The following is a 12,853-nucleotide window of genomic DNA, read 5'->3' on the forward strand; positions in this document are numbered from 1 at the left end:
TGTTGAAACTGTACTTTCGATTTGATTTGAAACTGTCTCATTGCTATATGTTTATCAATAAAACTTTGAAAAGAAAAAAAAAAAAAGAACACATATTGACATGCAGTTTAAAAGACTGAAAAAAAAAAAAAATCAAAGAGCAAGGAGTTGCAAGTGTGTACAAATCTGAACTCTTATGATCAGCATCCTCTGCTCCTCAGGGTCTTTGGTTCAAACCCAAGACATCTCCTAGGTTGCTGTGTATGAATGCTCTTGTCATGATTAAGAACAGAAGAGAAAGGCTTAGCATTCTGCAAAGGCCAGGAAACCTCTCAGTAATATTCATGCACATAGAGCCATCTGTCAACACAACATGGAAATCAGCATCTTCTCATCTACATTAACTATAAAAGAGGCATCCCATTCCTAAAGCCCCAGCAAGCGGCAAAGCCTCACCACAGCATGACCCGCCACGCACGCACCCAGTGTCCTGACCTGATCAGCAAACTGGGTCATGTAACGCTGCAGCCTGGTCTGGTTGTCCATCTGCTCGCACATCTGTACCAAGATGTCAAAGTCACAGTACTTCTCTGCTAGAGAAGCAGCACAAGGGTACTGGCCTAGTGCGACTGGAAATGAAAATCAATGGGAAAAATGCTGTTAGCAAAACTTAAGCATGTAGCAGAAAATAGCACTTGAAATTTTACCTTTATTCATGTCATACATTAAGAATAATGAATGGAATGGAAGTGTCCTAGTGACCAGCACTCTGCTTCATAGCCACATTCACCTGGAAAAGATGCCTTCTAGACAGTGCTCTGCTTCATTGCTGCTCCCGACACAGTGCCCTTCCTCTGCACACCTGAGTCTGGCTTGGAAAGGAATGCGCCTTAGCTGACTACCACACCGCACCTCCCATACCCTTCACCAGCCCTTACCAGACTCTGCTTATTCATGGAAAGGCCAGCGATGCTGGGCTCTGAGGGGAGGTCTGCCCAGGTGAATTTATACATATTTTTTACTATCCAGTTAAGTACTCTAAAAAGGCTAGACAAAGGAACACAAAGCTGTACTGTTTGCTTCTCTTTAAGCTCTTGGGTATGGTTGGATTAATCCTGTTTACAGTGACTATACTACTTAGCCAGATAACCTCTTCAACCATTCTGCAAACTCACAGACCTGCAGCCCTTGCTAAGTGTCATGTACTTACGCAGAGCAGACAAGAGCTCTGATCTCTTCTGCAGATATTCCATTTCTAGGTTGTTGTACCTTTCTTGATCACTGGACTTGTCTAGGGACTTCAACTGTGAAACATAACCATCCAGGAAGCAGTCAATCAACGTGACCAGCTGCTCTGTCAAGGTGTTCCGGAGGTGGCTGTCTACCTGTGGGTAAACTGTCTTCAGGATGACCCCATGCTGACGGACGATTGCTGTTCGGATGCCAGCAGGACTGCTTGTAGCTGTGAAGTCACACAGAGTAACTCATTCAGCAAGGCTGCCATGATGGAAGAAGGGGAGAAGCCTGAATGCCTGAAAACTGTCTGTTCACTGCTACTGAAAGATAAATTAGTGTTCAGGTGACCTGCCTGTCTGCTTGAACAGTTCTCTGTTGAGACTTCCCCAGATCGATCAGGCAAGCAGGATCCTTCCTCCTAAAGTCCTTCAATTTTGCCCTTGTTACTTTATGACCTTAAATCAACACAACATGTAGCCCATTCCTCTAGGGTGAAGACCTGCTTCTACTGTTGGTATTAAAATCTAGCAGGTGCAAAATAAGTATCAAATAGAGAACTCTATACATACAACCAAAGAATTAAAGTGATACTGACAAGAACTGCTAACTTAGGAAATAAATTTTTTCTCATTTCACTCACAAACCTGTATTAGGGAAGTAACCGCTTCCAAACACAATGGGCCATTAGAACGCTACTTCGAAAAACTCTTAATACAACAGTCTATTACCTGTCCATGGAATGTACTCAGGCTCTTTTCTTGATGGCTCTTCTCTGCCATACAAGGAGCTTCTGTTTTGGCGATAGTGACTAGCAGCTTGCAGTATATCCTAGAAAAATAAATGTGTTATCTCACACAAGTGGGATGCAATGGATCACTATGGTCCTGAAGACAATCTGAAACCCAAAATCTACTGATAAGGAAAATATTCAGTGCTATTTGGTTCTTTCTGCTTCTGAAATGTTTTATTTTAACCTCAGTTTTGGAAAGGTGTAACAACCAAAACAGGAAAATGAGAACTATGAAGGCTAAAGCCAAAATTAAAGCATTTTAATAATGTAAAAGCTAGGTTTTAGGAATTAAGAACTAGAAGTTGGGCATGGTGGCAAAGGCCTGTATACACATGGGACACTTGAGCCCAGAAATCAGGGCCAGCATGGGCAGCAGAGCTAGAGACAGAAAAAGAGGTATAAACCCGAATATTTTTCTGATGATAGAACATGCCTCTTCAAGTAAAAGGCTTAGTCAGAAACTCAGGATCACAGAAATGTATAATTTGCAGAAGGCAAACACTTAAATTATTTGTTAGGTGACTTGATAAAATGCTCTTTTTCTAACTTCTTGGCATTAACAAATGGCTCAGCCTTTATGTTACTAGCAGCTCAGAGCAGGACTGAGGAAGCCACTTCCTCTGGCTCCAGGCTCCTGGCTGGCTGACACCACCCAGGTCAGGCCGCACCTTGAGAATAGTGTTGACGCTGATTGCCACCTCGGCCCATTCCACAGAGTCCAGCGGCGCATCCCTCAGAACCTGCTCTTCATGATCCAGCAGACACTCACAGATGGTATCCACCTGGGACACCTGTGGGCAGACGGGGCCACTGCTTACCATGGAGTCTTGGCAACGACTACTTACTCATTAAGCTAGATCCTCTGATTATTAGATGGGAGAAAATTACTGGCAGTTAATGGTGATAATAAATATAAAAACCAAGAGAAGTCTAATCTCTTAAATTTTAAAGTTAGAGCACATAAATAACCATGTCTTATAAGCAGCCAAAACCTGGAGTTACCAAGTAGATTTTTAACTTTATACTCTGCCTCACTGTCCCCTAGCACCACCCAAATATTGAGCTGGCTGCTAGCACCGTGAGGATCTGCGCTTCACAGCACATATCTGACCACCTGTGGGAAACTTAAGAGAAACGGTGATGCAGAAATACCCAAACCCTCTGAAACCGAGCATGGTCAATGTTGATGTGCTGAACAGGAACATAGGCCCCTCTGGAAAGCTGCATAGCTGCAGACTTCTCAGCTGAGCGGGGACTGCCTTCCACTGTGAAGCCTACTACTGGTGCAGCAAGAACCAAAACATACGTGCAAGAACCTCCTGTAGTGGATCCTGGAGGGAAAACAATGGAACTTAAATCTACTAATATTTCATTTACTAATATGCCATCACATCTTTAGGACCCAGAAAAAACTATCTTAACTTAGGAAGTTATGATCACAGTGAAAGGAGTCAGCCTCAGCAGTTACTTGAAGGACTGGCGGCAAGCATAGTATCTTCAAAGGCAAAGAAAGGCCAAGAAGCAACAGAATAGGTAATACATGAACTGAATGGTGAGACTGAAGAAGTGCAGCTTCAGCAAGAGGAAACATAAGGACTAATGGTGACAGAGGATTTTGTGGTAGAGAAATGATAAAGTTGATAGACACAGATGTTAATTCATATAAAATAACTTGTTCTGTCTCTCCTAGTTAACAATATATGTGTTATTAAAACAAAACAACTATATTTTAGGTAAATATCTTTTTTATAAACTTGAGTAAAGCTATGTGATTTTTCCATCAAAACATTAAAATTCAGGGGTTCTAAATCACAAGGACCATCTGATGTTAGTATGGCTTGAAGTAATTAATAGTCAGGGTTCTACTATTTATGTGAAAATGTAACCATTTTTTTAAAAGGTGGTATTGATGGTGAGTCTTCCTAAGGTGATGCTAAAGTTTTTCAGACACTGGGACCTTCCCTGGCGGTGGACCAAGCCCGGAACAAAGCAGAGCCACCTTCTAGGCACACAGCTGCCTTGCTGCTGCAAACTGGATCTGTGAGCATGAGGAGGAAAGTATAAAGTTGCAAAAGATGTTAATTCATGTAAAATAACTTGCTCTGCCAGAAGCCACAGTATTTTGATTTGGTACTTAAATGCTACTTTTGAAATGCTATTTTTGAAAATTATCACTCACAGAAATATTATTGTATTCAAGAAAACTTTTTTTTTGGTGCAGTGTCTCACTACGCAGTTCAGACTTGTAGTGCTCCTCCTGTTTTAAGCCTCCCCAGTGCTGGGATTACAGGCGCATGACACCACACCTAGACTCGCTCACCAGCTCAGCATGTCCAGGAGCGGAGCCGGCACAGTATATGGTGTCAGGGATCAAATCCTGTCCCTGTGCTTGCCTAAGCAGGTGCTTAGTCCATTGAGCTATCTCGCAGGCTCTAAGAGTACTGCATTTACTTGCCAAATGATTTGTAACTTAGTAAAGGTATTACCTTCCTTGGATTTGTACTCTATGACTTAGCATGTTGTAGTATTGGCTGGTCATATTAACTAAAAAAATGAAGTCACTATCTGAGTTTTGAAACACTCTTAAATGAACACTTAACACTTAAAGAGAAAAACAGCTACTCACATCCAGCATTTCACATTTGCTTAACTTTTTAATTGTCATGTGTCAAAATCACGGTTCTGTAACTGCTAAGGCATGATACATGTCAGGTTTTTTAATATAATTACTTTCTGAAGTAACTGTGATCACAAAACATCTTTTTTTACATAAAGAGCTATTCATCATTTCAAATTACTCAAATGATGTCTTGATCTGAAACATAAATCCCAGGTACTTAATGTTTTTAACAATATGGTATCATGGTAGCACTGTGGGAGAAAGTAAGTACATAGTGAGAGGACTTTTAACTCTTCTACTTTTTGATATTAACACAGGGAGATAATTGCAAAAGAGCTTCGGGCACTGAAACTCATTTCCAATTTCCAGACTCGGCTCAGCTTCTACGTTTACTTAGGAGTGTATATTACAGTACTGGGCACTCAGAATAAAGAAACTCGACTTGTCCTTTACGAGCACACAAACAGAATACGAGACCGACATCTGTAAAACTTGACCCACACAATAATTCTCTGCCTGGCAAGCCTCGTTTTCCCTTGTGTACTTCTGATGTTACTAAAGGCATCCTAAAAGCCCAAATCAGAAACCTTGGCACATTTAATCTGTGAAATTAAGTATAAGAATGTTTTATACAGTTAACATGAAAACTTCCATTGTTGAAGCATATTACATGTAGGTAGGCCTATAACGGTTTTGTTTGAACATATACCAACCTTTTAAAAAATTATTCACTAAATATAGTATAACAACTGTTTACATAACATTTACATCATATTAGACATTATACAAATTCTATGTCTTTTTTTTGGCAGAACTGGGGATTTCTATGCCATTTTATATATAGAACTTTTTGATTTGGTATCTGGGGGGAGAGCATGCTGGTCTTGTAATGAACAGCCATGGATACCAAGGAATGGCTAGCTAATACTACAGGAAGTAATATCAAGGGAATCCTTGGTCTACCATGTGTATGCTCAGTGGTTTCCAGCACTGCTTGCAGGCCACACCAACACAGCCTGCAGCTCAGGCAGTGAACTCAGTGGCACCAAGAGCCTCCTAAACTGAAGACAGGCAAGGTCTCGGAAGGGAGGGCATCACCAAGCAGGTACTGTGTAACAATGCTGCCACATCTAAAATAGTTATATGAGAGAACAAAAAGCCCAAACCTAGGTTATGGTATATCAAACACTGAAAAAAAGAGGCCTATTAAATATAACCTAGTCAGGCTACTGAAGCTAGATTTTTTTTATCACCCAGAAGTTGCTCAACTGTACAGGAAAATTTCAAATTTCAAAACTGAGGGAAGAACTAGCTCTGTGTCTAAATTCAGATACCACTGCAAAGGGAAAGGAGATTCTCTAAAGAAGGGGTACATCTGCCTCACCACCTCATCAGGCTGTGGAGCATCACACAAAAGCAGAAACTATGCTACTCAACAGTGTTCAGGGGCCACCTGCTGGATGACATTTTAATTTTTCTCCCTCCAAAGTTTAAGCTGAGCTTCCTTCTCTTTTGAAAATGAGCCTAGATTGGAAACTAAGGCTACAAGCAAGACCTCAGTACGGTGCTAAGGAGAGCTCTGGGGAAGGGCTGCTCACAGAGCTGGGGGAGATTAAGGGCCCAGAGGGAAGGCGCACCCTTAGGTGAGCTCCCAAATAAGAGAAACATAGGGAGGGAACAGATAGCAGACTTCAGGGGCAGGTGGCTGGACAGGAGCAGGGTCCCATAGCCAGTTGCTATGGATGCGGGTGAGCATAAAAGCTGGGAGAAGGGCTACTCCATCCTCTGCCTTCTGCAGTGCCCCACATTCTGCACATCCAGCAGGAGGCCAGAGGCCAGGGAGCCCACAGGGAGGCCAGCTTCCTGCAGCAGAGCCCGGAATGGATGTGGAGAGACAAAGGAAGCCTCAAGACACAAAGGAACCAGGGAGCCTTCTCAGCCAGCTGCACAGGCTCTGCTTACAGACCAGGTAACAAATGAGGGACATTTCTCAATGACAGTACCAGAAAAAAGACAACACCATTTAAAATTTCCAGGTTTAGTTTGCCCTTTCTCTGGCCTACCTGGTGACAATGAACACAGAGCACAGCTCTGCAAAGCTGTAGGAAGGCATAAATGACAGGAAGTCTGACCTCGCGAAAGAAGACGTCTGCGGGAGTCAGGCTCCCCGGGATGTCACACTCCCTCTTGTTTAGAGCAATCAGAATGGCTGCGTTCACGAGGTCTGGCAGCCGTGAGTGGTGGTTCTTGAGAGCGATGGTGGCCGACAGCTTTTCTGCGTGCTCACACAGCAGCAGCCGAGTTGCCATCGGTGTCCCTCGGACTAGAGAAGTGTCCAGGCGCCCAAATAAGCCAACCTCACAGAAGAGAGGAACATGTTCTCAATAAGCATCACGGCCAAGTGCAAAGGAACAGTGATGCCCCCACCCCCACGCCGGCTCTCCTCCTCGGGCCTCCAGCTGCCTCTCTTCTCAGCTGTTCCCAGTTGGTCCCAGCACACACACACACACACACACACACACACACACACACACACCCACCCAGGGGCAGCTGCTCCTGTCAGAAGCTTCCAGAGTTTCTACCCACGACTGCTGTCTCTACTTAACTGCATTTCTTGAACTGCTGCTCATGGTGACCAATGTGGTCAAACTGTTCTCTTCCATCTACACCATTGAATCCTCCGGAATTCCAGACCTTGAGGTCCTAGAAACTCAACGGCTTCCATCTCCAAAAGCTGACTTCACAACCAAAAGTCCAGTCCTTTCTCCTCCTCCTTCTAATTTAATGACACCTATTTCGTGGGTAGAAACTCTGGAAGCTTCTGACAGGAGCAGCTGCCCCTGGGTGTGTGTGTGTGTGTGTGCTGGGACCAACTGGGTGGGTCACTATGGTATAGTTTTCCTAAGCATTCTACCTTAATCAAACAGTACCAGGAACTAGGAAACAACTGAGATACCATGTAAATAATGAGTAATTTCCCACATCAAAATAAAATTCTTTTCATTAACAAATGGTCTATTTTCTAACATACTTTTATTTATATACTAGCAGGTACCCTTAAGTATGAGAATATATTATTTTTTTCACATTTAAATATTGTTTTTTTGTACTGGGAATTGAGGAGGGCCTTGCATTTGCCCAGCAGGCACTATGCTATTGTGCTATTGAGCTATGTCCCCAGACCAAGATACTATTTTTAATGACTAAAATACTTCCCTGAATCAATCTGTTTTTCACCCTGTTCACCTGATTATTTTCCACAAAAGGTTAAGTGGATCAAGAGACGGGTGGGTGGGTGGTAGTTTAAGATATGTTATGCACACATACATTCTATGAGAAATACAATCATTATGTACTACAAGCATATACTAATAAAAATTGAAAAAAATAAAGCATTTCATAGTCTGTATGATTTTTTGGGGGGTTATCAGGGATCGAACTCAGGACCTTGTGCTTGCGAGACAGGTGTTTATGCTGCTGAGCTATCTTCCTGGCCCTTGTATGATTTGAATTCACTTCCCGGTTCCTTCAAAAATCTCTTAGGCACTGTTCTTCTGCAAGGCCTCCTACTGGACTGTATGCAGACTGATCGGAAGCGCAGCTGCATGCTGAGACACAGCCACACCCCCAGAAAGGCTGGGCTGACCCTCTACGCAGGACACACAGGCTTTGTCCACACCATAAACAAGCAGCCAGGAGTTCTGAGGTGCTGCCATCACTCCCTACCCACTTCAGAAAGCAGATGCACGTGGCTGACCATCAACTGCCTTGAGGACATGAAACGCTCCCCACTGGGAAGTGTTTCCTTAGATAGATGATTCAGTGACAAGACTTTAGTGACCACTAGTGCAAATGCTTCCCAATCATGAAGCTGTGAATATAAGCACACAGGGCAGAGCCAGATCGGGTTTTCAGGCTGCAGTAGATACTGCCAACAGCTGAGTCTCTGATAGGATCTCTGGATGATACAGCTGGACCAAGTGAGAACACAAAACCCAGGTTTTGATGGCTGTGGCCTCCGGCCAATAGGTGTGTCCCAGACCTGGCATCTGTCCCCCATATGTAGCACGTATACCTTCTTTCAATGTGGCTTTGCCCTTCACCCATTAGGACAAAGACCCAACTTCTCCATCCCTTCCATTTGGACTGGCCTACATTTTGCTTTGACCACTATCATTTTCTTCCTAACACTATAAAATCGATTTATAAAACCCTAAGTTTTTAAACACACAGAGAAAATTCTGAATGGAATCCTGTTTTTTAAAAAGGTTCTAGGGATATAAGTGTCAAAGCTGAAATGACAGGACCCCCCCCCCCAAGATACAGTGCTTTTGTTCTTTCAACTGAATTCTCAGTGCAGCTTTCTTTCTTGGTCACAGAAGATGGGGGCCACGAATCAGGTCCCACCCAAGACAGAGAGCAGGGATGCCCTCTTGGCCAGGGGCTGAAAGGCAGCAACGGAGCCCGTGGCAGCTGCAGGAGCCCAGAACACGTGCTTACTTGGTGAAGGAAGTCCATGAGGAGACAGTGGGCTTTCATCTTGTCTTCCAGCTGGTGGAGGATGATCAGTGAGGTGTTGCTGAGACCAGGGGCCTCTGTTAAGAGATGAAACCCCAAACATCATGCTTTTATAATAATCATTGCTAGTGCATTAAAGAAACAAATTTTAAAAGAACTCATCAGTAAAATTTCTTTTCTTTTGAGACAGGATCTCACTATGTAGTTCAGGCTGTTCTTTTTCTATGTAGCTCAGGCTGGCTGTGAACTAGAAGCTATCTGCCTGCTTCAGTCTTGCCTCCCAAGTGCTGAGATAACAGGCATGCATTACTATACCTGTTCAACAATAAAAATGTATTCATTACTCAAGAATTTTAAAATTTAGAGGAAACTTGGGGGGGGGCTGATACAATTTATAGTATATTTATTCAAATCAAAAGTTATACTATGGTTTAATCATTGTATCATTCTGAGGAGGGTACTGATATACTGTCTTTCCTCACCCCTACTGATGCTGAGCAGACTTGCTGAAAGGAAGATCATGAAAGAAAGAAATGTTCATCTGAGCCAGTCTGCTGGAGCTCAGGAACTAGAGAGCAGCCTAAATGTTGCAAAGAGGTTTAAGGGCTGGTTGTATGGGACAGGAAGGAGGACACGATGTGGCCACTTCTATATACTGGGACTTGTTCCCTGCACTCTTAGGAGAATGTGTAAATTCTATTAGTCAAATACACTGATTATGCCAAAATGAATCTGGGGCAAGCAGGTATCAAATGCTTATCTACATCATCAGGCTCCTCTCAGAAGTAAAATGCTGAGAACCCAATGTAATCTCACACAGAAAGAATAACTGGGACTTGTTCCAGTGTGTCCTCAGTCTCTCTATTATCTAATCTATCCTGGGTGCTTTCCAAAGTCTACTATAATGCAGTTATGGCCTTTTAACAAATGTGCTTTAAGAGACATGTTGAATAAAGAACAAGAAAATCCTTCTCAAACACAGTGCTCCAACATGCACCAAAATCGAAGCCTTCGTACCTTCGGGGACAGATTCAGCCCACCGGGGGTCAGAAGCTGGGTAGTCATCTATCAGGTCAACGCTGATCTGGGTGACCACCCTGTCTAGTTCTGCGTCACAGTCCAGGTCGGAATGAGAAAACAGCTCATCCACCATCATCTGAGCATGGCCCAAATCTTTCCTGAAATAAAATTGGAAAACAAGCTGGGTGTGGTGGCAGATGCCAATGAGCCCAGCACTTGGGTTAAGGCAAGAGGATTGCTGCAACTTCACAACCAGCCTGGGCTACAGAAGGAGTTCAAGCCCTATCTATACTACACAATGAGACCCTATCTTTTTTTTTTTTTTTTTTTTAAAGGAAAACAAAAGCATGCAAGGAGGCAAAACATTCCCCTCAGAAAACTGAAATGGAAGTCCCATGTGGAAGTTTTAGCTCAAAATATTGCTAATAACGATGAAAAAGCAGAAAACTATTATGCAGTTTAATAATATAATGAATATTTATGAGAAGATTTGTACTAATGGTGTTTAGACAAGATATCATGTCTATATCTTGTACTGTAACTACAAAGACAACAAAATACAATGTATTATTGTAACTATCCCACTAACCTGTTTTGAAACTGTCTCATTGCTATTTCTCAATAAAATTTGAAAAAAATTAATATTTAGAACATGGTAGGCCCTACACACAGAATAAAGAACAAGACACTGAAGTCAACACTGAGCATTAGAAAGTAGACAGTGTCAGGACTTATTAGTAGACAAACAAATGGTAACACACAGGAGAAGTATCAGGGTGGGGCTAATGAGCCACAGAAGGGCTGCACTAGTGCTAAGAGGATGTGCCTGTCAGTCAGCAAGTAACCTATTTTTGAGGGACCTACAGCCTGGGCTACATAGAGTTCAATGCCAGACTAAACTACATGAGGCCCTGTCTTAAAAATGAATGAATGAATAAATGAATAAACATGTCCAAGACAAATAATCAAAATATTTAGTTTGGTAAGTAGAAATAAGATCTTGTCTAATGGTGCCCTCTTCTGGACAAGAACTAAGCTCAGCAAATCGCTAAGTGGCAGATGATTTTGGGGGGCGGGGGGAGAACTGGAAAGCACTTTAGTCTGTTACTCCTCCTTCCATGGCAGTGCTGTGCATCACATACCACCACAAATGAGGTTGCAGGGTTGTGACCAGGACACTAGGGGAAATGGAGGCAGAATTCTGAGTATTTCTTAGAAATAAAAACATGCTCAACTACTCTAGTAAAGGAACAGAATACCAGGAATGTAATGCAGTCTTGCCCAAGGTCTCACACAGATTCCAGCAGGGTGGGGTGGAGGGGCTAGACCACAAGCTTCCCGGGTGTTCAATTATGATTTTACTACACTTTTAAGGAAGGTGATATCAGTGGTGAACTGAATCTGAACTCATCAAGTGCCCTGCTGACTATAAGTATACCAGCAAACCTCACTGGGCAGAGCTGCCACAAAACGAGGCACTCCGCACCCTCCACTCTATAACCAAGCACAGGTGCCTCTCAGACGATAGGATGAGCAAATCTCTGCCCAATAAGTTAAAAAGAAGGGGCTGGGACTGATCAGGAAAGGTCTAAAATGATCTCTTGGTAGAATAGGACAGAGCCCACAAGGGAAGTACAGAAAAACTTCCTGAGAGAATGAATGGCCAGGCTAAAGCTGGAGATCTAGCTGCACTACAGGTTTAAGGAATAAGGGGGACAGGACAAGCGCTAATTAGTAATTACAGGGTGAGTTTTCCCAGACTCTGATGAACGCAAGAGTTTTCATTTGTATTTTTTCAGCTAATCAAATTGAATGAAAACCAAAACAATAAAAAAGTAACTTTAAAGAAACCACACTATAGGGCCAGCCAGATAGCTCGGTGGACTAAAGCACCTGCTTAGGTGATTGGCAGTGGGCTGTGCTGGCCCCGCCCCTGGGGGAGGCCAAGATAACGATTGAGACGGGGCATGGTGGCTTGCATCTGTAATCCCAGCACTTGGGAGGCTGAAAACAGGAGAATCACTACAAATCCAATCTACATAGACCCTATACCAAATACACAGAAAGAAAAGACAAGGCAAGACAAAGCAAGACAAACATTATAAAAAAGTAATACTACTTTAGGAAAAAAAAAAAGGATAAAATTTGAAAGTATCATCTACCATTTCTGACTCTCAGGGCCCCTGAGCTAAGTCTGCAGTTGAGGAGAAGAGGGAAAGGTGCTGCTGGCCTCTAGTGGGAAGAGGCGACAGATGCTGCTCAACAGCCTGAAAGTCACAGGATGCTCCCCCTGCAACCATCAATCACCTGCCCCAAATGTCAACATGCCCAGGAGAAGCTACCAGAGTGCTAGCCAGCCAAGGCCCTGGAAACATGAGTAAGCCCAACCAAGAATAGCCAACCTGGTCCTTGGCCATCATGAGCAAGCCCAGCTGGCAATGATCCAACAGCCATCGAAGCGCAGTATCAAACAGCTGAACTGGGGAATCTAAGCCACAAAACTCAGAAGCCACTAAGTTTTATGGTGATTTTGTATGCAGCAAAACTACCAAGCCAGAAAATCATTAAGTAGCTTTCAATTCATTAAGTTGTTTCATAACAGGGGCTGGTGAGATGGCTCAGTGGTCTAAAGCACCTACTTAGAACAAGCTTAGCAAAGCACAGGGACCACGGTTCAATCCCCCAGCACC

At 43.2% G+C, this 12,853-nt stretch overlaps 1 protein-coding gene and 1 pseudogene across 1 annotated transcript in view; one reads left to right on the forward strand and one right to left on the reverse strand.

Annotated features, from left to right (window-relative positions):
* The window catches only part of Nup133 (nucleoporin 133), a 56,845-nt gene that overhangs the window by 19,342 nt on the left and 24,650 nt on the right, over positions 1-12,853 (reverse strand). Inside the window, exons 13-19 of the mRNA XM_004640808.2 lie at positions 10,161-10,321; positions 9,126-9,220; positions 6,758-6,982; positions 2,674-2,796; positions 1,944-2,043; positions 1,190-1,441; positions 475-608 (exon numbers count right to left, since the gene is read on the reverse strand). Of these exons, the coding sequence (XP_004640865.1) occupies positions 475-608; positions 1,190-1,441; positions 1,944-2,043; positions 2,674-2,796; positions 6,758-6,982; positions 9,126-9,220; positions 10,161-10,321 (1,090 nt within the window). The remainder of the gene's footprint in view (positions 1-474; positions 609-1,189; positions 1,442-1,943; positions 2,044-2,673; positions 2,797-6,757; positions 6,983-9,125; positions 9,221-10,160; positions 10,322-12,853) is intronic.
* Positions 2,879-6,605, forward strand: LOC105743465 (annotated as a pseudogene).

This window comes from Octodon degus, unplaced genomic scaffold (genome assembly GCF_000260255.1).
Source record: "Octodon degus isolate 3935 unplaced genomic scaffold, OctDeg1.0 scaffold00127, whole genome shotgun sequence".
NCBI classification, from domain to species: Eukaryota; Metazoa; Chordata; class Mammalia; order Rodentia; family Octodontidae; genus Octodon; species Octodon degus.